The 24720-nt window shown below is 42.0% G+C and overlaps 1 protein-coding gene across 1 annotated transcript; it reads left to right on the forward strand.

Moving 5' to 3' along the window:
* The first annotated feature begins 1395 nt into the window (after positions 1-1395).
* On the forward strand, positions 1396-8113 carry gata6 (GATA binding protein 6). The gene is made up of 6 exons (XM_083689634.1): positions 1396-2260; positions 3144-3310; positions 3964-4089; positions 4346-4433; positions 4553-4653; positions 5313-8113. Exons 1-6 carry the CDS (start codon positions 1414-1416, stop codon positions 5478-5480), a joined length of 1497 nt encoding a protein of 498 aa, XP_083545760.1. The 5' UTR covers positions 1396-1413; the 3' UTR covers positions 5481-8113.
* The last annotated feature ends 16607 nt before the right edge of the window (positions 8114-24720 follow it).

Raw genomic sequence — 24720 nt, forward strand, 5'->3', positions numbered from 1 at the left:
ATATCAATGACGAAATATACTGTTTGTTCGGGGGGAAAAAACTTAGTTTTTTCTTAGTCTTTTCGATATCGATTTTTCAGTGAGCATAAAGTCGTGTGAATCATTTCCAAGTGCACTGCAACAACTAGACTATTTTTCTCGATCATTCTTTTTTGTATCTGAACCAAAAGGAAGTCCATACTTTGAAAGGTCAACTTGATTGCATTTACATTTTCTTTTGGTGATTTTAAACATGATCAAGTCTCTCCATTTCTCCTTGATTGATTGTAGAGGCTAGCACCCCATGTGTTTGCTCAACTGGAATCCAATCAGAAAACGCCTCCACTTTCCAACTGCAGCCTGGAGAAGCGCCTCCTCTCTTAAACGTCGTCAGGAGCGCAGTAACGCTTTCATTCCTATCTTCTCTGAGACCAGCTACGACACACTATTGGAAACTTCTACCAGCGACCCATGGCACAGAATTAGTAGGTATGCGGTGAATATTGGTCTTTTCTTCTCCCGGTTGGAGGTTTTCGCCCACTCTGGAAGAACATCTGGGAAATCATCTGGTTTCGGTGCTGCTGAGTGCCAGCTGCTCATAAGCTAAATCATTTCGGGTATTGTTTTGTCACTGTTACCCTGCCTCTTGGGTCTTATCTGTTATGAGTCTTATCAAGCGGTTATCTCTTTGGTGCAAAGACATATTGCGTTTTGTTTCCTATCTGTAACGGTGTGTGTTTTTTTGTAATTATGATGAGGCTATCGCAAGAGGGAGGACAGGACACGGATGGATTCAGCCCCTACGTTAGGAGCGCGCTTTGATTACATTTCAGATTAATCCATTAGCTTGTATTCCCCGAGTGTGTTATCTATGTTAAATCCATAACCATCACCTCGTTTTCATATTGAGGGCTCTGTTCGTATGCTAGCATAAGTACTTTGTACTTTTATCATGTTCTAGAAAATACGCAAATACTTAAAAATGAAACCAAGCCCCACGCTGAGGGCAATGTTGGCTTTGCGTTGTGTTGTTTTTCAAGGGGGTAAGCTGTGAAATGGATATTATATTGTTGTCGTGTTAGAGACCAAGTTTTTTGGTACAGAAATAAAACAAATCTAGGTTTGAATACATCCATGCTCCATAATATTTGGGGAAATTATAATGTAACTTAATAGAAACATTTTTGGTTAGACAGTTTATTGTGATTTGATAGCATTGCCAAATGATCGTGTACCTAGATCGTAATGATAAGCCTATACCCAACAGTCTCATTTTAGGACGTTCAAGGACTAAGTTTAGCCTATTCCATAGTTCACAATTGACTGTATGATAGCACGTTTTTTTTCTACGATAACGACGTTCACTTCCTTTTTAACAGGGTAGACTACATCCTCAACATTTTTAGCCCTACTGTGTATGGAAAGGGATCCTGGATGGACCTGGGCGAACATAGCTGGTCCATGGTCAAGCGAGAAGTGTCCAGCAGCCCAGGGTCACCGGCTGAACAGAGCTACTTACACGGCGACAGGAGGGACGGTCACGCCTCGGATGAGCTGAGGTCACCGCCGCCAACTGAGCTTGACGCTGTGGGACATCGGCGCGCCGAGGGCAGATCACTACACTCCTACGTTCACTTCGGACATCATAACAACACCCTGCCCACCTCTGAGGACATCACGCTGTTCACGGATCTAGACCAGGGCAACAAGCTCATCATTTCCAGCGGAGCGCACAAGGGGGGCTTGCTCGTCGACCCAAGCGACATGTATCAAACACTAGCCATTGCGGCAGCCCAGAGCCAGGCTGGATATGATTCCCCCTCTGGTAGTTATATGCACTCCAACCCCAACTCTCCAGTATATGTGCCTAGCTCCCGGGTGGGCCCCATGATACCTAGTCTCCCTTATCTGCAAGCCAGCGGGTCGTCTCAGCCTAGCCATGCGGTCACCAGCCACTCGGTCTGGTCACAGTCTACTCCGGAGAGCCCCTCCTATAGCACCGGGAGTCCACATACCTCCAACCGTTTCCACTACCCTCCAAGTCCGCCCATGAATACCGGGGCACCCAGGGATAACGGCTACTCTAACCCGCTGAATGTGACCAGAGACCAATACGGACTTTCGCGCCCCCTCAGTGGATCCTACACCAGTCCATACTCCCAGTACGTTGGACCGCAGCTATCCCAGTTGTCCTCGCCTTGGCCTGGACCATTCGACAATACGATGCTGCACACTTTGCAAAGCAGAGGTGCGCCCTTGACTATTCGAGGACCCAATGGAGGTAGGCAATATTTTCGAAATATTGTTTTTTTTAAAGATGGAATTTTGTCATGGTCGTTTTATATCTTCTGATATTAATTGAACAACCTATCAACGTTAAAAAGTGGGCACAAGATATAACCTACAATAGTTGAAATGATTGTACAAAATAACATTTAAACGGCAGGACTTTGGTGTCATTTAAACGGCAGGACTTGACCATGGACCAGCTATGTTCGCCCAATGCATGTAACAGAAATGTACAAAATATTCAGATTCAGAAGATGAACCCAGATAATATATAACATCAAGTATTTGTATGTCTCAGGTAAACATACATTTTCTTAGCAATATCTGATAGGCCTATATTTGTGAATCACATTTTAAAGCAGGTAACACATACATCATTGTTATAATCCCAACATTATTATCAGCATCAATTTGTGGCATTCTGGTACATGAATTCATGATCATAAATTGATATCAAATAGTTGATAACTACGCTAATATGCTAATATGCTGCCATTTTCACTGGCGTCAAAGAAACATACAACTATGAATTAAATCCTCTGACATTGCTGAAACATTTTAAGATGCATCAGGAAAAACGTATTACAGCTACTGTTCATTTAGGCTTATTCAATGTATCAATATAGGCCTAGAAAGCGTGTAATCAAAGAATGCTGAATACTCATCAATCAGCTAGGCCGATAGAAACGGAAAACCAATAAATAAAATATCTGGACTTCGCTACTGAATTAACCCTCGGCAATTGAACCCCATTGTCCCCGATATATTGTTTTATGTTTTAAGGGTGCAAATAAGATATTTTGAAAACCACAGCCTACCATGTCAATCGACCTGTCAAATTATTGATTCGTATATTGCTTGTCTGTTCCCCGCAGATATTCTCGACGACCTGGGAGAAAGTAGAGAGTGCGTCAACTGCGGCTCGATCTCCACGCCGCTCTGGAGACGCGATGGCACTGGCCACTTCCTCTGCAACGCCTGCGGCCTGTACAGCAAAATGAATGGACTCAGTCGGCCATTAATTAAACCACAGAAGCGGATGGTAAGCACACGCTCAGAGGACCACTTAGGCACTCAATTTCCTGACTATTTATTTAAAACAATGGCTTAAGGTTATCACCAAGGATCTCCATATTCCCTAAATAATCGTGATTTTATTTGACCAGCAATCGCAGAAATAGGAGACCATATTGCCTCCTTACCTTTACGGCCTTCATATATCACTAAGGTCGTTCAAGCTGTCATACGTCATTTAATCATGATCAACAGATCTTCATGGGATACAAAGGGAAACATTATTTGGAGAGACACATTTTCCTGTCGCCATTACGCATGATATTATACACACGCCTAATAGCTAACAAACGGGTGATGCCCTGTTTCCAGGAACATTCTGACAATGAAACGCCTGTACATAAGCAGAGTGAATGTATGTTAATGACGAGGTGGATACGACCAATATTATTGCAAGGAAATTAGTAAGATAACAGAAATGTCGACCGATGAGAAGAATCGTGGCCCTCAGGTCAAATGATTAATTATGTGCTTGGGTCACAGCCAAATATATCATTAGTCACGTACATCTGAAACGCGGTTCATTCCACTTTTTTATAACGCGCTTACTGTTAGTTAATCGTAGCTTCATTATATTATCTTACAGTGTGTTTATTATTGTTTATGTATCGGCTTTCTCAGTCGTCATCCAGACGCATCGGCCTGTCCTGTGCCAACTGCCAGACCAGTACAACCACATTGTGGCGCAGGAACGCGGAGGGGGAGCCGGTGTGCAACGCATGTGGCCTCTACACAAAATTACACGGAGTAAGTCAACATGTATACCCTATTTTGTCACAAATTTAGTTTCTTTGATTTATCTTTGACAAAGTGGCGTATGTAAATTAAATGCAGCCTACACATTATTCAGTAGACCTATCTAATTACATGCTACCCGATTACATCAATTAATGATAGTCCGAATAGATTAATGCATTGCAAACATTTACATGAAAATTAACAAGACATAAAAAGAATAAAGATATCGTGACCACCACCACTAGCTGTTTTGGTATCTTTGCAGGTAGCTCGGCCGCTCGCTATGAAGAAAGAGGGAATTCAGACGAGGAAACGAAAACCAAAAACATTGAACAAAACGAAGGGATCCTCTGGTAAGCTATGGCCGTTTTCATATTCAAGGCACTAGACCTAAAAACAAAATGTTTCGTTATGGTCCTCAATATCATTGTTTTATCATTTTTCTTATCATTTCTTTATCATTTTACTACAGGAAATAACAATTCAGTCCCCATGACTCCGACGTCCTCCTCCTCCAATTCCGAAGACTGCTCCAAGAACAGCTCTCCATCCACCCAGGTGTCCGTGGCTGGGGTAAGACTATGCGTGATTGGATTTATTTGATTAATTTAATACACGAATACGCATATCTTGACATGATATGTAGGCCTATGTCTTGTATAGCCTATCAAAACAATTTTAGATTTGAACGCACAGCGATACAAATTATTCTCCCAGACCTGCAGCAAAATTTGCTTCTCTAAACGAGAACTGCTTTTTTAGACATGAAAATTACTAGTAGGGGTGGAGATGATTTTCGTTAGCACTTTGTTGACAAATAGGAGTTACGGGTAGGCTAATATTAGGCAGTAGGTTTAAGGCACAATACGTGATGATATTGGATTCATGCTCAGTGATTCATGTAATGTGTGCGGTGTAGCATAGTGTCATCAGAGGCATGTCAAAGTCTTTCTCAACTGGGTTCAAGGAAGTGCATTTTTTAGTCAGGAGGACTTTTGGAATTCTATCATAAAAACATAAGCCCGATTTATTCAAAATTACTAATATTCACAGGCCTATGATTCATAGCCTACTTCAAAGAAGAAAAATAATATATTTTAGTTTGATGAAATAATTTGAATGGCCTTCTCTATAATTCTACAGAATTCTGTAATTGTTTAGCCTGTGACTTCAAACACTGTAGAAAAATAGCCCCCTGAATCTGGGATTAATTCTTGTCTGTGTATTTGCAGGTCAACTCCTCGGTCCTGAGCGGCCCAGGGGAGGGCCTAGGCTCCAGTGGCCCGGCCGTCAAGTACCCTGGGCAGGACGGCCTGTACACCAGCGTGGGGCTGACTCAGTCTGCAGAGGTAGCCGCCTCCGTGCGGGGGGAGCCCTGGTGCCCTATGGCCCTGGCCTGAATCTCTGGACCTGGGGGACGGAACCCACCGCACTAGCCTCTCTCTCCCTCTCTGGACCTCCTGCTGCATGGAAGTATTTGGTGCCCTTGTCTGGGTCTGTTTCCTCCTTCACCGCTAACTTGTGGAGAGTTTGGACATAGACATCCCCAGCTCCGGCAAAGTTTGAAATGACCGTGGAATATTCGGGATTGATGATATGGGAAACTTTCAACTTCCTTGAAACGAGGGAAATTATTTGAGAGCGTCAAGGCCAGTTGATGAGTTCTTGTTAGTATGCAGTTGGATGCTTTCAGGACCTGCTGTACATCTCTTTGGGTAGTGAAGGAGGATCAAATGTTCTTTCTGAAATGAAGAAATGTGTACATAATGTTATGGATTCCCTCTCTGAAGAAAAAGCTGTTAATTGGATATTAGTGCTCGATAAAGCACATCGAAGGACATTTTGATTTTTTTTGCAACTGGAATCAAGCTTTAAGTACCGAGACAATCTTCCTGAATCAAGAGAAAGTATTTATTAATCTTCCATTGTTGAAAATATGACTATGATTGTTAATAAATATATGGCTATAGATTAGAACTGACAAGAACATTTCTTATGTCTTCATTTTTAAGTATGATTTTTTTCCTCTCTTTCTCCTATTGAGGAGCTGTTAACAGTAATTGTAAATCTGCACATGTTTTTTTCCACTGAAAGCTCTTACTGTATCTGACTGAAACTGTTATGGTTTGAAACAGGGTATCAAAGACTGCGTCATCCTATGCCGCTAAATGTTTTGTTTAATTATTTACTCAATTTGCAAATAATCAAATCCAACAGATTTAACATTTTGAAATTACAAAATATCAACTTTATGGTACTATTAGTAGAAACAGATTTTTTCCAAAGGACAAAGTGAGAAGGGAAAACACAAAATCATTTACCTATGTACATCAGATAGTTATCTAAGAACTATTTGAACAAAGGCACCCACAATAACTTTATTGATACATAATTTTGTTACAATACAAAACTGCAAAAGAGGACTGCTGGAATATTTCCGATGGCAACAGAGACTACCTAACTGACATACTGTAGACGTTTACAGTACAGATGCATATGTATTCTATTTTCAGAATTTGACCCCCAAAAAATGAAAAATTACACTGAGGTCAATTTATGTTGATTCAATGTTACTACATGGACAAATTTATGTGAATACTAAGAATTTGCCCCTGTACATTTTCAGTTGATAAAAGAGGAAATACTGTTTCTTCAACAAGATAAACATTTAAATGAGAAATAGTGTTACAACCACACATTGGCTAGATGACTGTTAAACTGTAATTCAAGTTAAGATCCATTGACAGCATCATCAGTGACTTTAATCAATGGTTAAGTACTGATTTTAAAATCAAAACCCGGCTACATTAAAAACAACCTTTCTCAGGTTTCGGGACATAGTTAATCTGCAGTATCATCATTTCAATGCTGTTGTCTATAATTTGATCTATTATACAACAATTGATTTTCCTCTTGTATTTCAAGTCATATGACCTGAAGGTCTATCTCATTGACTTACTTGTACAAAATATGACTCTCTATCAATGAGTTCCGTCATACTGTATGTCTCCTACTCCTCCAATAGGGCGGTGGATGGGCCTCAGCAGAACACTCTTGTGGATCCATTTTAGGGCCAGACAAATTCCAGCACACTCTGGGGAATGTCCATTTCAGGGGAATCTGATGAGTAAGTAGGTCATTGTGAAATCAGTGTAAGCGTTTTTTTTCACAGTCAGGATTCTTCATCTGAACAGGGCTTGTTCGTTTTTCTGGACTTATTTATTTTTGAAATATCATGTTTGTTTGCATTGTTTTCCTGTTTTGTTTAGATATTTGTATTTTGGGGGGTTGTTTTATTCCTGACACAGTTTGGATGATCTTATTTAAATCTTTCAAATAAATTGATCTGGTGATATAAATGTGAATTTGGAATAATTGCCCTGTCTTAGAATATTCTAAGGAAATACAACATCAGAGATTGCTGCACACTGTAATTTGTCTGTCATTGTATCCCATTTATTGGTATGTGCTCCAGTTGAAGTCCATGTGAAATCTGAGGGTTTTGAGCACACAAGTGCTGTTATGGTAGAGTAACATCCATCCATTTAGAATTGATGAAATTAAATAACCCCTTATACTTGTGTATCATTGAGGTATTTGTTGTGTGTTATTAGCATTCACAAATCCCACCAGTGGTTAATTTCTCACTTTGTCATTAAGGAAAGGTTTGCAATGACAGTCCATTACTGTCCTAATGCAACCACTGGCACAGGTATTAAAAGGTTTCGCATCTCCAGTGTGTAAATGAGGTTAAATGTTCACTATGGTTTTTTTTTTATGTGACATTAAACATTATCAAAGCTAACCGTTCCACCTATACACAATCATTTTAGTATGACCTTTTCTTTATAGAGGATCATGAAGACACTCAAACAATGATTTTACCAGTGTTTCCAGTGTCCTTTTGAACCAAGCCTATGCCCTTTGCTCCCGCACAAAATACCTGTCACATTGTATAGTATGTTTAAGTAAATATAGCCTTGAATAATACCGTGGGTAGACAGAAACTTTTTAGAGATGACGAGATTTATGTCCAGGCTTTAGGTTATCTGCCTTCTCTTTGACATATTGATGTCATAGAGTTTATTGAGTGTTAGAGAATGTACTCGACTGCGCATCAGCCAGATACACCATTTGGAGACGAATGCTGGAAAGTGACACTGTTATTGTAGTTTTCAAAAAATAAAACAGTACCAAATGGTGTGTGCTATAAGGTGGTGCTCTAAGCTGTCCCAGTGAATGGCTCTCGGAGCAGAACCCTGTGTAAAATGTATTTCGATTCATGTATTTTGATGACGGTATCACCTGGGGAAGTAACTTTGTAGAATCGGAATGAACAACCTTCTTGTTCTCATAGTTGGGTATCTGTTCTTTTCTCTATTCTATTCCGTTCGATTCTATTCTCTTCTATATATAGCACATGCCAAAACAGCAGCTCTCCTACAGTGCATGGTGCAAGTCTTTGTTTGAGGTGTTACCACGCAGTATCATCCATATTAACAGACTTCCACACATAAACATTGAATTGGGGTCTGCAGCAACTGAGACAAATTACAAACTGTTCCTTGGATATGTAAATTGAACCTGGTGTGAAAACTAAAAGAAGAACAAATATTTATAGGCCTATGAATTTATGAAGTAGTCTCGAGCTTGGCAGTGTCTTACTGGTATCCATGGTGCTTTAAGGGAGGAATTACAAACATGGCTGAGGTCCTCCCATTCGTTAGTCTGACTGAATGAATGTCCATGGGGTTGAGGGTCAGGTGCAGGAAAACATTCACTGTACATTATTTCACCATAAAAAAAGTGGCTATCAAGATCAGTTCACTAAAGTGATGTATGATATAAACCAACCCTTATACACTCATTTCATGACTTTGGTTAATGGTATAATTGGTTGATGTTTTAGTCATTCAGCAGATACTGGTAATGTGACAGAGCATTATCTATGTTGAATGTGCTTTTCTAAATAGGCAAAGAGAGAGAGCGAGAGAGAGAGAGAGAGAGAGAGAGAGAGAGAGAGAGTGAGAGAGAGAAAGAGGGGGTGTGTGCAAAAAAAAGAGAAAGAAACAGAGCGAGATAGAGAGAGCGACAGAGCAAGAGAGCGACGCCTAGGCTGCTTTATATAGACAGTGAGTAAGAGAGCGTCGGTGTCACCCGCGAGGGCAGAGCAGAGTTGAAAGTCCTCTGGCGGGGCCAAGGTAAACACGGCCAGGCAGCAGCAGTACTGGCTGGGGACAGACTCAGACTACAGGCCTGCCTTAGGGCTGTTGGACCACTGGTTAGCAGCAGGACAGCAGAGCAGAGCACAGCCCAGCGGCTCCCAGAGGAGATGCCCGTTGATCTTTCCACAGCGTTGTTCAAAGGGGAGAGCCGCCAGCCCCACTGCCTCCGGAAGAGATGGGATCTCTGACTCAGCCCTTTTGGGTTTCCTCGACAGACTGGCTGTGGGGCATGTTTTGAAAAAAAAAAACGTTCAAAAACATATTCATCATGGCTGCCTGGTGCTCATAATGGATTTGGACGATTCAGTTTTGATTTGAAATGGAAAGAGAATTTATGACACACAACATGGAATAGAAAAGGATAACCAGCCAGGTGTCACTTATGTCACTGTCATATTGATACTGTATTCTGTATGCAACGCTGTTTCTTATATTAAATTAAAGTCAACTTTAATTGCATTCTTCACTTTTCAAATATATTGGAATCTAGCATCGATTTGCTCCTTTTGGTGCGATTCACAGCTGTTGTTAGTGGTCCTGGGAGTGAACAAACCAAACATTACACCTAAATACCGCCTGCACATCGTGTTCTTCCCCCTCACCAACTGTACACTCTCACAGCATTAGTCACAGGAAGTTGTGATCAAACATCTGAGCGTACAGCACAGCATGCGTCTGAGTCATGAGTATTAGTTGTTCCGGCGGTAGAATAGTTCCACTAAAAATAACATTGAGATCAATGAGGATAATTGAATTCAATTCTCAGTCTTAGTGGTTGATTGAGTATTCACTAAATGTATCAGCCGAGCCTCTTTTTTTTAAATTATTATTACTCACTTAAAGAAGCAGGATGTAGTTTTGCTCTTTGCTGACCTCTGGCCACATTGAATATCTAAAGTGTATAGATACACTACAGTATGTTTTTTTAAAACAACCAAAACGTAAACTGAGTATGTAAAGGCCAGTGGTCAACCTCAACAGCATTTTTAGATATCTGCTTTTAGAGACCCCAACTACATTGTTCAATGGAACTCTTCAACCAGTGAGAATTCCAACCATAATGAGCGTTTACAAATTACAAACATACATTATACATACACGTGTGATTGTTAACAATCAAACATGTTAAAATTGTACAGAAAGATGAATACTGTTGACATTTCTACCATCAGTTTTCTGGCGGAAGGTGAAAGGTTACATCACAACTTGTCAACTCGGGCAAAGAGGATGAAACCAAGAGGTGGGGGTAACGTTGCTAAGCGCTAATATCAGAGTGCATTGTGGTATATGAGGAGACGAGGTTCTAAATAGAGACCAAGGAAAGTGAATAAGAAATGCACAGCAAATGGTCTTCCAAATGACCTTTGTAGAGAAACCCGACAACAACCACATTTTCTGAATTATATTATACATTATATATTATATTATATAATAGTTTGCTAACTAACATGACATGTAACAAGTTATTTGAACCTTCCGTTGAGGAGAAACATGTGTTTAATTGAATGGAGTGCACATGCCTACCAGTACACAGTGAAGCCTACCAGTACACAGTGAAGCCTACCAGTAGACAGTGAAGCCTACCAGTACACAGTGAAGCCTACCAGTAGACAGTGAAGCCTACCAGTAGACAGTGAAGCCTACCAGTAGACAGTAAAGCCTACCAGTACACAGTGAAGCCTACCAGTACACAGTGAAGCCTACCAGTACACAGTGAAGCCTACCAGAAGACAGTGAAGCCTACCAGAAGACAGTGAAGCCTACCAGTAGACAGTGAAGCAGCAGGTACAAAATGGTCAAGGAATGTACAATAACAAGAGAAGTGAAAAGCAACTTCTGATAGCGGTTGGCATAACACAATGATCTATGGAAAGACCCAACAGTGCCTCTCTTTCCTGCTTACTCTCTTTGACTCAGTCATCCTGGTCCAAGTTTCCCACTTCGAAGTCCGACTTGGAGGGTTGTTCTAGTGGCAATTTCCCACTCACATCTCCGAGTTTCCTACAGCAGCCGAACGGTCCATAAGACAAAGAATGGCGTAGCTACGTAGGCTAAAGGAACCTTTGTCTCTTATCAAAATGTACTATTTTGTACTGTACCTCATACTGAGTATTCTTTTGTCTGGGTGAAGCCTGCTCATTATTAATTATTTACATGTTGATAGATGCACCAGAAGTGTAGAAGATGCACCAAACATTTGAGTTATGGAGAAGTTTTCGATGATCAAATAATTAATACAGTAAAAAATATTACAGTGCATTACAGTGCAATGCATTTAATCTTATATTCTGTCAACTGTGGGTCAAATCTGTCAAATAAGCCATTGATGATGTATATACTCTCAGATTGGATATATGAGAAAGACACCTAAACAGGCATATTTGACTAAAGCAAAACAAAAGTTAAAGCAAAAAAAAAAGAATAAAGAGAAGCCTAATATTGACCTATTTTGGTGCTTTTAGACACATTATGAAATTAGCATCCCACTGACCTCAATGTTATTTTTTGCAGAACTACCAACAATTTTGCTCTTGCAAGGTATTATGGGAACAGTCCAAATACTGTATACACTAGGAGTACATTCTATACACTTACATAACAACCTCTTTTGCTTTTAGCCAATTCATGAGAGAGATATCACTGAGCGTGAGAATGAGTTCATAAGACTATGATCATTTGTTGACAACGGAGGAGTAACATGAGTAACAGGGTGGAGAAACACGGCCAAAGTCCACGGCCTGAGAGGGTTGTCTTGCTCTTTTCTTTTTTTTGCCCAGTGTGTGAGGAATGGTAGGAAGTTGTAGGGGAATGAGGTTTTATGGGAGGAGATGTACTTGGAGGCTAAGAATGGAGGAAGGGCAAGAGAACAAATCCTTTTTCTGCTTGGAAAGAGGAAAAGTGATTATCAGTCACTACTGACAACTCGTGCCCCTATGACCTGGGAATGCTAGGTGGAAGTGACCGACGTTGCCGGTAGTTTAGTTAAGTGGGACACTATGTGACGAGGACACTCTGTGTACATACAGCAAGATCAAATGGATGTCAATAATTGTGAGACAACATACTCCACTATTTATTATTTAAAAACTATTTAAAGTAGATATGATTTAAAGGTCCAGTACGTAGAATGGTTAGTGATCAGGGAATGAGGTCACATGATAAAGAACGGTGAGTGAAGAATGCTGTTTTGGTCCTTCTCTTTCTAAAACCTGGTGTCAAGGTCGAGCACTGGCCTCTACATACTGTTTCTATGTTTTGGTTGTTTTCAAGGATATGCACATATTTGCCGCCGTTAAAAAACATAGCATATTTACGTTTACATTTTTAGTGTGGCCCCAGAGGGCAGTAAAGCAAGACCTGTCGGCTGTATTTCCAGGATTAGATTGGACCCTGATAGGTGAGTTTACATTGGCTCATTAGTGGCCTGACATTGGCAAAATCAGCGGCCCACTGCCGTTTAGCTCATGGACATTCCAGTGGGAGCCAACACTTTAAGCCAGGAGCATGTGGTCAGTCACCCATGTGTAGCAGAGGTGATTTAGAATCCAGATATGTGATGAGGTTGTTCTGCCTGAGAGTTCTAAGGCACAAATGTCACCTTCAGACTTCAGGGATATCCTCTTTGTTTCCCAAGGTAAGATGTTTGGGTTCCCAGTCAGGAGAACCAGGTTAGATTCCCACCTGTACAGTAACACGTGGTCGCTGAGTTGTTGTGCTGCTGGCAGCATTGTCTGACACCCCTGGTCCTATACACGGTGGTTTGTGTCTGACACCCCTGGTCCTATACACGGTGGTTTGTGTCTGACACCCCTGGTCCTATACACGGTGGTTTGTGTCTGACACCCCTGGTCCTATACACGGTGGTTTGTGTCTGACACCCCTGGTCCTATACACGGTGGTTTGTGTCTGACACCCCTGGTCCTATACACGGTGGTTTGTGTCTGACACCCCTGGTCCTATACACGGTGGTTTGCTGACTCACAGCCAATCACTCACATCCAACACTCACGTCCAACAAGTGCTTGCTTGCTGGGCAACAAACAAATGTTACACTGTTACAGACACTCTAGCCTCACTCAATTCTTCTAATTATTTTTTAATAGTTGTGGTGACAGATATGAATAAAGACTGTTCCACCAATGTAACACACTGAAGGTTATTACTGTATGTTTTATTATCTGGGAGGTACAGTAGATTAGATTCTGTAGATTTTCCCTCTCATACTGCAATAAGCAAGTAAAAGGTGTGTTTGAGAAGCACAAAAATATGTCAATATTAATTCCAAGCCTAGCCAGGAAGAGATTGGTCACGGTTAGCAAGTGTTTGTCGAAGCTTTTGTTCTTACATCAGGGTTAGGGTTAGTATTGGGGAGTATTGGGGAACCTGTTGATACAGATTTTTGCATTGCTCAGTCGACAACACTAGGTCATTGTGGAGGGGATTAGACATTGTGGACACAGCACACACATTTGACTGTATCAAATGTGGAACTCAAACTAGTCTTACATGACTCATCATTCCAACTACATTTTGAAGAACATTAAATGGTTAAAATGTCCCGGAGCCATGGCTAACTACAGTTATTCAACATTTGCATAAACTGGAATTGTGGAAACAACACAGGTTGTTTTACTATATCAAATGTAGAACACAAACTAGTCTTAGATTAATCATATGAATCAACTGAACCCTGAAGAATATTAAAATGTTGAAATGTCCTAGCCTTGGCCAACTACAGTTATTCAATATTTGCATATATTGGAACGTGGCCTGTCGTCAGGGTTACTGACTCATCTTTTTGTTGGCCTACTGTATGTGATTTTCAAAACGTATCTGACAAAATAAACCCACCTATCATCAGGAAGCACAGAGGCACCGTATACAGTGCCTTCGGGAAGTATTCAGAACCCTTCACTTTTTCCACATTTTGTTATGTTATAGACTCAATTTAAAATGGATTCAATTAAAAGAATTTGCCATCAATCCACACACAATACCCCAGAATAACAAAGTGAAAACAGGTTTTTAGAAATTTCAGTATTACACAAATTGAAATACAGAAATACCTCATGTACATAAGTATTCAGACCCTTTGCTATGACACTCTTAAAATTAATTAAATGCAAAAATATTATCAACAAATCAGTCTCCCCAGGCCTCAGGGTCACATTCCTGAGCAGTTTTGTTCCTCTCCATTTGCTCAGTTTGTAATGACAACCTGATTCACACAGTGTGTAATTGATTCCTATGCCAATCAGAGACCCTATAAAAACAAAGATATGAATTCCAAAATTACATGAACTATTATCCTTGCATTAAGATGGACTCAATTCAACTTATTGAGTGATTTGTTGATGACATTTTTGCATTTTAGCAAATTTTAAGAGTGTCATAGCAAAGTCTGAATACTTACGTACATGAAGTATTTCTGTATTTCAATTTTAATAATTTACTGAAATTTCTTTGTCATTCTGGGGTATTGTGTGTGGATTGATGGCAAATTCTTTTAATTTAATCCATTTTAAATTGAGTATATAACACAACAAAATGTGGAAAAAGTGAAGGGGTCTGAATACTTTCCGAAGGCACTGTATATGCTGTATCTCTTAACCTCAACAGGTGTTGCTGCAGATCAAGATCAGTTATTGCAATGAAAAGTAAACCTTCAATGGTAATACTAAGAAAAGAAAATATCAGCCCATGCTGCATTGTTTACAAAGGCAGAGGGCGGTACTCGAGCTTCAGAATTCACAAAAGCCTGCCAAAATTTGACTGTCAAATGACCATAGCTATATTCTCTCACAACAAATACAGTTTTGTCAGAGAGGGTTAACGCTATTCTTCCTAATGGATTTCACTACAAGGGGCTAAGCCTTCTGACTGAGTGGCTCTACTTTGAAACACATCCATTAAATCATGTAACTCATTTAAGTAATCTCTCTGTCCCTCGCTAGCCAAAGCATAATCCAAGATTCTTACGGGTTCAGAGTCAGGTCAAGGCTATCTCTCCTCTCCCACTAGTTCAACAGTCAGCTCTCAGCCAAGGAGTTTTGAATTAAGTTCAGCACTTTTGTGTATGGGAAACCGAGCTCACCGCCAAATGCAATACTTCCCGGAGTATTTCTGTCAGAGGCCTGGCCTTTTCAAAACAAAACAATGTGAAATCACAGCAGGCCAGTTTTAATCAATTAGGCATGTATCAACAAACAAAATGCTAATCATTCTTTTAAATGGGGAGAACAAATTCTAGGCTGATGATGTAGGGTATGTAGGGTATGATGAAGTGTCAATCAAGCATACTCTTGAGATCATCTGTATACAGAAAGAACACATCGTTCAGTCTTTTCATAACAAACAGTTTTGCATGTTTGGTAAAACATTTAATTTTGTGATTATTGAAGTGCTCATATCACTTATAAGTTGTCCATTTGTGCCACAGGGTTAGGGTTAGGGTTAGGGTTAGGGTTAGGGTTAGGGTTAAGAGACTTCCATTCTTTTCCTTTATTAGCATGACATCATCATGGCCCATGCTTTCACTTCTGATATGTAAATATAGGCACCTTATCTGCAACAGATCCCACCAGCAATACAAACACACTAGTGGGAGACAGATAAAGAACAATGTGAAGCAGAGGGATGGTCATCCATTCCCACGTCCTCACAATGTTTTTCACACCAAAGAGAAGTCCTCTCTTTGTGTGTGTGTGTGTGTGTGTGTGTGTGTTTCCCTGCAAGAAGTCTTCTGTGTGGTGTGTGTGTGTGTGTGTGTGTGTGTGTGTGTGTGTGTGTGTGTGTGCGTGAGTGTGGGTGGGTGTGTGTGCGCGTGTGTGTGTGTGTGCATGCACGAATGTATGTGTGTGTGTGTGTGTGTGTGTGTGTGTGTGTGTGTGTGTGCCCATGCGTGTGAGTATGTGTTTCCCTGCTTGAATGTGTGTGTGTGCGCTTTCAACCAAGATGAAGAGGTGGGTACAAACATGCCTTCCTGGCTGGTATCAGACTGGCTCCTCCAGTCTTCTGCATAGCCATAGTCACTTAGGTCAAGTACAGGCTATGAAGTCTGGAGGGATCCGCTGGCCCCTCCTTCCCTCTCAGAACGCAACGCAGGGCCCAGCTAAAGGCCCACACTCTTCCAGAGCACGGTATGCTTGTATAAACACTGTTTGGCTCACTGAAGTCTAGCAATGCTATAAATTTTCATTTGGAGCTCCAGATAGCTGTGGAGCCGCATCCAGGGGAGGCTGGTGGAGGTAGAAATCGGAGGATGTGCTCATTGTAACGCATAGAATGTAATGAGGAATGGTATCAAACGGGGAGGCTGGTGGAGGTGGAAATCGGAGGTTTAATCTGTCTTCAACTGTCTTACCCCGTCAGAACCCAACATGTGAAGTAATTGCATTTCTCCAGTCCCATTCCGCAGCTGTTTACCCGAAAAGTGGCGGGGAGCCCACTTTGTTGTTGTTTGAATTACAGATTGCAGCTTTAAGGCTTCTGATAAGGAAACAAGCCTCCAGTATAAATCAGGGCTGACGTAAGGCAGGCTACAGAGGGGGATGTGGTCACTGGAAACATTTGAGTCGAGATACAGACATTTTGCGAAATCACAGGAGTACTTTATTTCAACCTTGCATTTATATTACTCCATTATTTATCACTGTTATGTTCTTCTTCTCTTGATCTATATTTGGGTTTTTCTACTTGTTACTCTTAATAACTTCATAACAAATCTGGGCGGTACAGTATTCTGTCTTCAGGCCTGAGCTCTCCTACAGTGGGATACGTATCTATGTTCAGTGGCATAATAATGGGTTGGAACAGAGAACACAGTCTGTGCTTGTAACAGCACGCCCCTTCCTCGTGATCCCTGCACACTCTGATCAGACCCTCTGGCTGAGGAGGCCAATTAATTATAGATGTGACTTTAAAACTTCCTGTTTTCTCCCTCCTTAATTAAGCCAATCTTACACTCGAAGGAGAGGAAATACCTCAAAATAGTTCCCAATTTCAGCACATTCAATTATGTCGTACCGAGTAGCAGATTGCATCAGGGTCGTGTTAATGTAAAGATCAACAATGTTTGATCGCAGGAAAATGATGTCTGTCATTTCTTCCTGTTTGCCAAGCAAATAATGTGGGAATTGTGAGGAGAGTGGTGCCCGAGGTGGGGCACAGCCTGTGCCAGGGTTAGCAAGTACGTGCCCTGAGTCAGGCCCATCTAGCATTAGTCTGGCTAAGATGTTTATTATTACACTCATGAGGTCATGTATTGAGAAGTGGGGGAAAAAAAGATTTTTTTCCCCCTTTTCCTGTCCTTATTTAATGAAAACAAAAATTCAAGTGATTTTTTCCTGTACTCTCCTCTAGTGAATTTCTCCAGTACTACTAGGCAGTAATGGCGCCTGAGTTTCATTTACATAATGCAGTGCCACAATCTGGGTGAAGTGAATGCTCAAAGATTATGATGGTATTTGCTTTACTCCGGCATTGCCAAGCGAGTTGCTCAAAGTATTTTCTCCGCAGCACCTGACAAATCGACCTTGACAGCGAACACACACTTTATCTTCCTCTCCCTTTTCTGCTCCACACTCATAATTACATTAAATCCACAGCAAGCGTTCAAGAGCAACAAGTCAACTCGGCTGTTATCGTAAATGCAGCATATTTGCTGAATACCTGCCAGTGTTTTCTAATGTTGCCCTTTTCAACTCTGAACTGAAACTCACCTCCAGCCTCACCCTTCTGTTTTCGCACAGGGAAAGAGGAAAGGAAGAGGGAGCAGAGGCCTAAGAGTGCTCCAACAAGGACAGGCCCGTTTTGAAAAAACGGGTTTATAGGGGATTATAAATTATAAATAAATATTATAGGGGTTTATAGGGGATTTAAACTTCAAAAGAAAATAAGTGCTGCAATTTCATTGATCATGATTAATTTAAAACCACTGTCTATAGTAGCTTGCATATTTCTTGGGGATATATAGATTTTGATGGCAACCTTTTTTGACGGAATTCTGAACGAAGTATTTTTCTAGTATTTTTGTTCACAGTCAAACAGCAACGTCTGTTCTTTCATTCTCTCTGATCTCAGAAAGGGACACACACTTCACTAACAAGAATTGCACAATAAAGACAAAATCAAATGTATTCTGTAAGGCTTGGTGATGGTATGGGGGAGGTGAAAGGGTTGCCTGGGGGGGTAGGAGGTATATGACATCATCAGAGAGGAAACCCCAGCAGCCAGTGTAGCAGAGCAGCCGGCCGGAGGCCCCTTGATAAACAGGCCGGTTATCACATCACTAACATTTATTTAATCCTTCTCCCCAGCACAGAGAATGATGGAAAAAAAAGTGTTTGGGGGCTTGTGGGGGACACTGGTTCCTGAATCTCTTTGGCAGAACTATCACATTTCCTGACCCTCACTTAAACACAAACCATACACACAAACACAGGCACAAGCCTGGTCACCAAGCTGAAGCGTGACCTGAGGTCGATTGATCTGTCACTGAAAACAGGGATTGTTTATTTGGCGAACATATGCCCTCTAGCTGCAGTGAGTGGAAAATCTGTCCAAAATAGTGTTATCATACATGTGATTGATGAGATCATGTTGTGTGGTCAGGGTTGGAAAAGGGCATCGCATGGGGCACTGAGGGAGATCAGGGTTCAGTACCTGTGTGGAGCATGTTTTGGTATTGTGTTTTTTTTTCCGAGCCTTCTACCAAGCCCTAACCCTTATCTGAACCGCTCACTACGTAAAACTTCCTCATCTTTCGAGGAATCTTAACTGGATGTAGCCCTTCACCCATGTCATGAACAGCGTGAAATAAAACCTTAAAATGGAAACACATTTTGACATTGTTTTTCCAGAATATGTTCAGTTACATCATCCGGAGTCTGTCAAAGAAGTCTTGAGGTTGAAATTGCAATATTGATTTGTTGTGGGAAAATGCAATTTTCCAGTGCTTTTTTCAATGGGAAGGATGTGTTTTGTGTGCTCTTCCACCATAACGGATTTCTTTGCCGGTGTGTTCCAGGAGCCTGGAATACAAATTTGTTTTAACTTTTGGAAAGGATCCCACCTAACCTTCACTCGTTTAGCACAGAGGGTGAATAAAGTCACCCAAATTGTCAACATTCTACAGTGCCAAAGGTGATTTTATTCACCAAAAATGCAGAAATGATGATGTTTCATGTTGTAGTCAATCAAAGTATTGTTGCTAGGTAAATAGCAGATAAAACACTTGGCCCTCTAGGTGGTGAGTGTTCCGGAATTCGTTATGAGCTAGGCAATCAATCAAATTAATGGAGGGGGCGACATAAACATCACAAAAAGATGATGCCTGAGAATGTCTTCCATTTAGTTTCTGAAATAAATCTACACTATATTAGTATGAAACAAACACCAAATGTATTTGCCCCCTATGCTAGCTATAGCTGTTAGTAGCATCAAAATACCTAAAAGGTTTTTGTTAGATAATCCCTAATCAAACACTCTATTTCATACTGTAGAAACAAGAATTATGTCTTTTACTCACTACTACTATGACTATGACTATGACTATGACTATGACTATGACACACACACACACACACACACACACACACACACCCCAAACACACACCTATGTTTACACAAGCACAATATTGAATAGTTCGGATCATGCTAATGCTACGCTAACTCTTACATACCGACAAATCGACACACACTCACCCACCCAACCAATCATCAGCAGAGTGGCATCTCTGTTATCCACTGAACTCCCTCCCTCCATCCACTCTCATCTCCCACTCTCTCTGTCCTCCCCTGTTTGGCTGTCTCTGTGGGCTGAGGACATGACTTCTCTACTGTAGGGGGTAAAGGTTGTGTGTGTGTGTGTGTGTGTGTGTGTGTATGTGTGTGTGTGTGTGTGTGTGTGTGTGTGTGTGTGTGTGGGTGGGTGGGCGGGTGGGTGGGTGCGAGTGTGTGTGTGTGTGAGGGCGGGGGGTTCTCTGAGGCGTCCATCCGCCCCACCCCCCTGGCCTCTCTGGACGGCGGCCCACCCCTCCCAACCTCCCTGGCCTCAACACCCAGCACCCCCCAACCCCTGGCCCACCCCTCCCCACCCCCCCGGCCTCCCCACTCCCCGGCCTACCCCTCCCCACCCCCCTGGCCTCCCCACCCCCCGGCCCACCCCTCCCCACCTCCCTGGCCTCCCCACCCCCTGGCCCACCCCCCGGCCCATCCCTCCTCCGCGTTTGGGACTGTCCACACAGTCCTCTCCCACACAACCCTGCGCCAGGCCCCATGTTTTTCTAATTCATTATTCAAAGGAAAGAAACGCGGGCGCATACCAAAACAAATACTGGTCTCTTGGATTAGACTGTGTTTCAGAATGTGCGATAGCTCCATAAGAAATGCTGTTGTTTTAACCAGAGGAGGATGGAACTCTATCTGGCTCTGGAGTGTGTCTGTCACTCTGTCCTAAGGCTTTTTCACACAGGCAAGGCCCACTGTGACTTTCTTATCTTATGATTTACCTCCAAATACACTGGTTTCAAATGGACCTGCCCAATAACTGACTGTGATAACGCTACTAGAATTGTACTGTATATTATTTACATGTATTACAAAATTATGTTTTGAAATACAAAGGATGTAAAGCGGTCTCAGTAAATCTGCAAAGATTGCAGTTCTTTCACTAAAGTAACAACTATATACCGTATCCATATTCAAACATTGTCCCTCAATAAACATTCATTAACTTGATAGGGCAAGTTATGGTTAGTCTCAGACCGTAATACAACTACTACCTTCAGTATGAGAGGCCAATGGCACTTGCCACTACTTAGTCTGAGGCTATCTTGATGCTGTGGCAGTTCGGGTGAGGTCTGCTAAATGCTCAATTGAAAGCTCGCTCAAGCAGAACCCTTCCATGACCCTAACACACAGACAGACAGACACGCACACACACACACACAAACACACACGCACACGCACACGCACACACGCACACACGCACACGCACACGCACACACACACACACGCACACACACGCACACACACACACACACACACTCCTAAACATTTACAGCTTCTAGCACAGCCCACTGGAACATCAATAGTTTGTTTATAATTAGCCCTGGCACCTCTTAACTACTTGGAGAGTGATTGTTTTTGAAAATGGTCCCTGGGGGACCGTTGACTGATTGGCCCTAGGTGGCCGGGGGGGTGTGCAGAGAGAGGGCCTGTTACTGGCCAATGGCTGCAGGCCGCATTCCACACGAGCCGCTCTGGACGCATGTCTGACAGCCACTCTGATAAAAGCCCAGTCAGATATAGACACACAGGCCAGGGTGCCTGTGTGGAGTCACTCAATTAGTGTACGGAGCAGTGGGAGGAAACTTGCGGGAGAGGCTGGCGGAGGTAGACATCGGAGGACGGGCTCATCGTATTGTATGGAATGGAATGAGGAATGGCATCAAACGTGTGTTTGATACCTTTCTTCATTCCATTCCATGCTTTACAATGAGCCTGTCCTCCGATTTCTACCTCCCCCAGCCTCCCCTGGAGGAAAGCTCCACTGGCCCCATGCCTTCTGTTCCCTTAAACCACCTCAGCGCTCTGGAACTGAAACTGCAGATGTATCAATTAATAAATAACGGTGTTTATGGAGAGAAGTGTGAGGTGTAAATACACTTTGTGTGGTCTCTGTGGTATACTCTCTTGGTGGGATTGGGGGGTAGGTAAATGTGCGTGTGTGTGTGTGTGCGTGTGTGTGTGCGTGTGTGTGTGTGTGTGTGTGTGTGTGTATGTGTGTGTGTGTACTGTATCTACCTGTTTATAAAGCATCCATGGGAACACCTCCCAGCCTCACCTCACATGAGTGCCAACATTCAGCAAACGGATTCCTCACTCTGCTGGCGGCTTAGTGAAATTATCCATGTGCTTAACTTGTCATAAATGCTTGTAAATACCATATCTAAACTTCTCTGCGTAGACATGATTCAGAAACAGTGTCTCAATGTACATTAGTAGCGCCTATGGCGGGCCTATATGGATTACCTAGGCGACTCCTTGATGTATCTGTTTTGTTCATTTAATCACATAATGAGTGGCGCTGTTTGCTTTGCCGTTTTTCTTCTTCACCGACCTCAGAGGGACTGTTTGGTTTTAATGGCACCAGTTTAACCCCAGTTTATGAAGGCGAGGCACTGAAATCCTGGACTAGACTCACCAATCTAGCCAGCCACACACCCATATGCCTCTCCCCTTCCCACCCTCCCTCCCTCCCTCCCTCCCTCCCTTTCCTTATAAACTCCTTGGCTGGCCAGCCTGCCTGCCACCTTTCACTTTTCTGTGACCTCTCACCTGCAGACAACCCCCCCCACACACCCACCCCCCATTGCCCAGCTCCCTTTGATCCAGTGTTTACATGTATGTACAGTAGGGGTTACTCAAACACCTTCAGAGGTGTTCCGTATGTGACGTGGAATTCCATACAATGGGCCTGTTTGCCGCTGTTGTCTGAAGCCGAAGAGGGATTAGAGATTAAAGAGAAGCTGGTGTGAGGTAAATACGAGAGGACAATATTTTACCTGCTCTAGTCAAGCGGATGTTGGTGTCAGCCCGCCTACTTTCAGCTTGTTATTCATTATTTACATTTCCATCTAATAAAAAGGGGGTGGCTGGCTAGACAGAGGCCGGTGGCTGTGAACGTTGTTGAACTGTTGAATCACTGCCAAGAAATGGTTGGTGAAAGTATCCATTATAGAATTCAAGGGTTTTTCCCCTTCAGGGAATTGAGGAAGGCAAGACGCAAGATCTGTTCTTCGAGGTCCTAATAATTCAAAACCCTTTTGCATTTGTTTGCATGAAAAAGACGTTTTCCCAACTGAAATAATGTGAAAAGCCCTCTCCTTTATGTTACTGTAACTCTCAAAGGATGAGGGAAAATCATTTGGTCATTGATCATTTTGTCTGGGAAATATCCCAAGATTTCCTATTATTTACTCTGTAAATTCTGTTGTTACAAAATCTTACTAATGTTGAAAGACGTGTTCAAAAGTACAGGGAAAATATCTCTATAATTATGGAGTATCGTGTTATGGTATTGTTGAAGCGTAAATTGACCCTCCCTCAAGAACACAGCCATTCATATTTGCTAATTGAAGCTGAAATGTATGAGCAATCTTTCTCTTAAACGCCCTCCATTAATTATATTGACAGGGACAAAAATCTAACTAAAAAGCACATATTCCCCCGCAGGAAAACATAAATAATGAGTGGACAACAAATGCATATCCCCAGAAGATCTTATTCTGGAATAAGCCTCTGGAGTCTTCATATAAAATCATTTCTGTCATCCAGTGAGGATTACAAATCTGAACTTTGAACTTTGAACTCTGTGTGGCTCCATATCACAGTCTGGCTGGTGTCCTACGATGGGGCCTCCAAGGCCCTGGAGTAAACTGGAATACACAGTGGAACATCCGCTCTGATCCTGGGGAGCCAAAGAGTTTGCAGGCATTTGTTCCATTCAAGAACGACCACACATACAGAAGCCTGTAGCAGAGGCCTGTAAACCTTGTTGCTCGCCAAGACTAGGATTCAGCATCACTCCCCTAACACTACTATCTAGTGATATCATGATTATTGCCATGTTAGCCAGCAACACACTAGAGGTAAAGAAATTGCACTTATGTAGCTTCATCAGTGAATCATTGAGTCACAAAAAATCTAATTGTGTCCCAAAGTTATTGCAAAGGGCAGAAAAGAGAATGTGGGAAAATGTAAAGAAAAACACCATACACTGTATCAGGTTTGTTATTGTTCCACTTGTCAAATTCAAATATTTTGTAGCCAAAGCAAAATGACACAGACATAACATCACATAAGGGAATATGGAATATGAGCTATTGGTGCATAATGGAATTTGTAGGACAGAGAGGGAATATCCTAAGTATCACTTAATGTTGCCATCTCCATTTCTCTCTCTGTTTGGTCTCTCTCAATCTGCCTACACTGCCTACAAACTACAGGTCCCATATATCATTAGCATGAAATGGTGGATACATTTCCACTGTTTATTTTCATATGGTAACAGAGGACAAATTGATGTGTTTATAGTGTTAAACAATAGTAGTTTATGGCTTGTTAAACACTTACATGTTGTATCTCATTTGTCAGATGGGGGTGGAACGTTGCCAAGGCATCTCTGTTTCACAGAAACCTAAGTGGGATGTGCTGAATAATTTGAGACAACCATGGCCTAAGTTTGGTCAGACAGGGGTTACGTTCAACGTTGCCTACTGTGCAGTTGAGTTGATGTGGTTCCTGAGTTGTCAGTCAAGCCAGTCAGCTTTGCATGGGTGGCTACAATAACTACAATAACTAACTTCTGACTTTCTCGAAATCACTGCTATGGAAGACAAGATCCCAGTTT

This window comes from Argentina silus (assembly GCF_951799395.1).
Source record: "Argentina silus genome assembly, chromosome: 18".
NCBI lineage: Eukaryota > Metazoa > Chordata > Actinopteri > Argentiniformes > Argentinidae > Argentina > Argentina silus.

Bases quoted from the DNA above. Each gene is read 5' to 3' on its own strand.
- gata6 (XM_083689634.1), top strand. From the start codon at position 1,414: ATGGACCTGGGCGAACATAGCTGGTCCATGGTCAAGCGAGAAGTGTCC. The intron at 4,434-4,552 runs GTAAGCTATGGC...ATTTTACTACAG, and splicing joins CAAAACGAAGGGATCCTCTG to GAAATAACAATTCAGTCCCC. The intron at 4,654-5,312 runs GTAAGACTATGC...GTGTATTTGCAG, and splicing joins CCCAGGTGTCCGTGGCTGGG to GTCAACTCCTCGGTCCTGAG.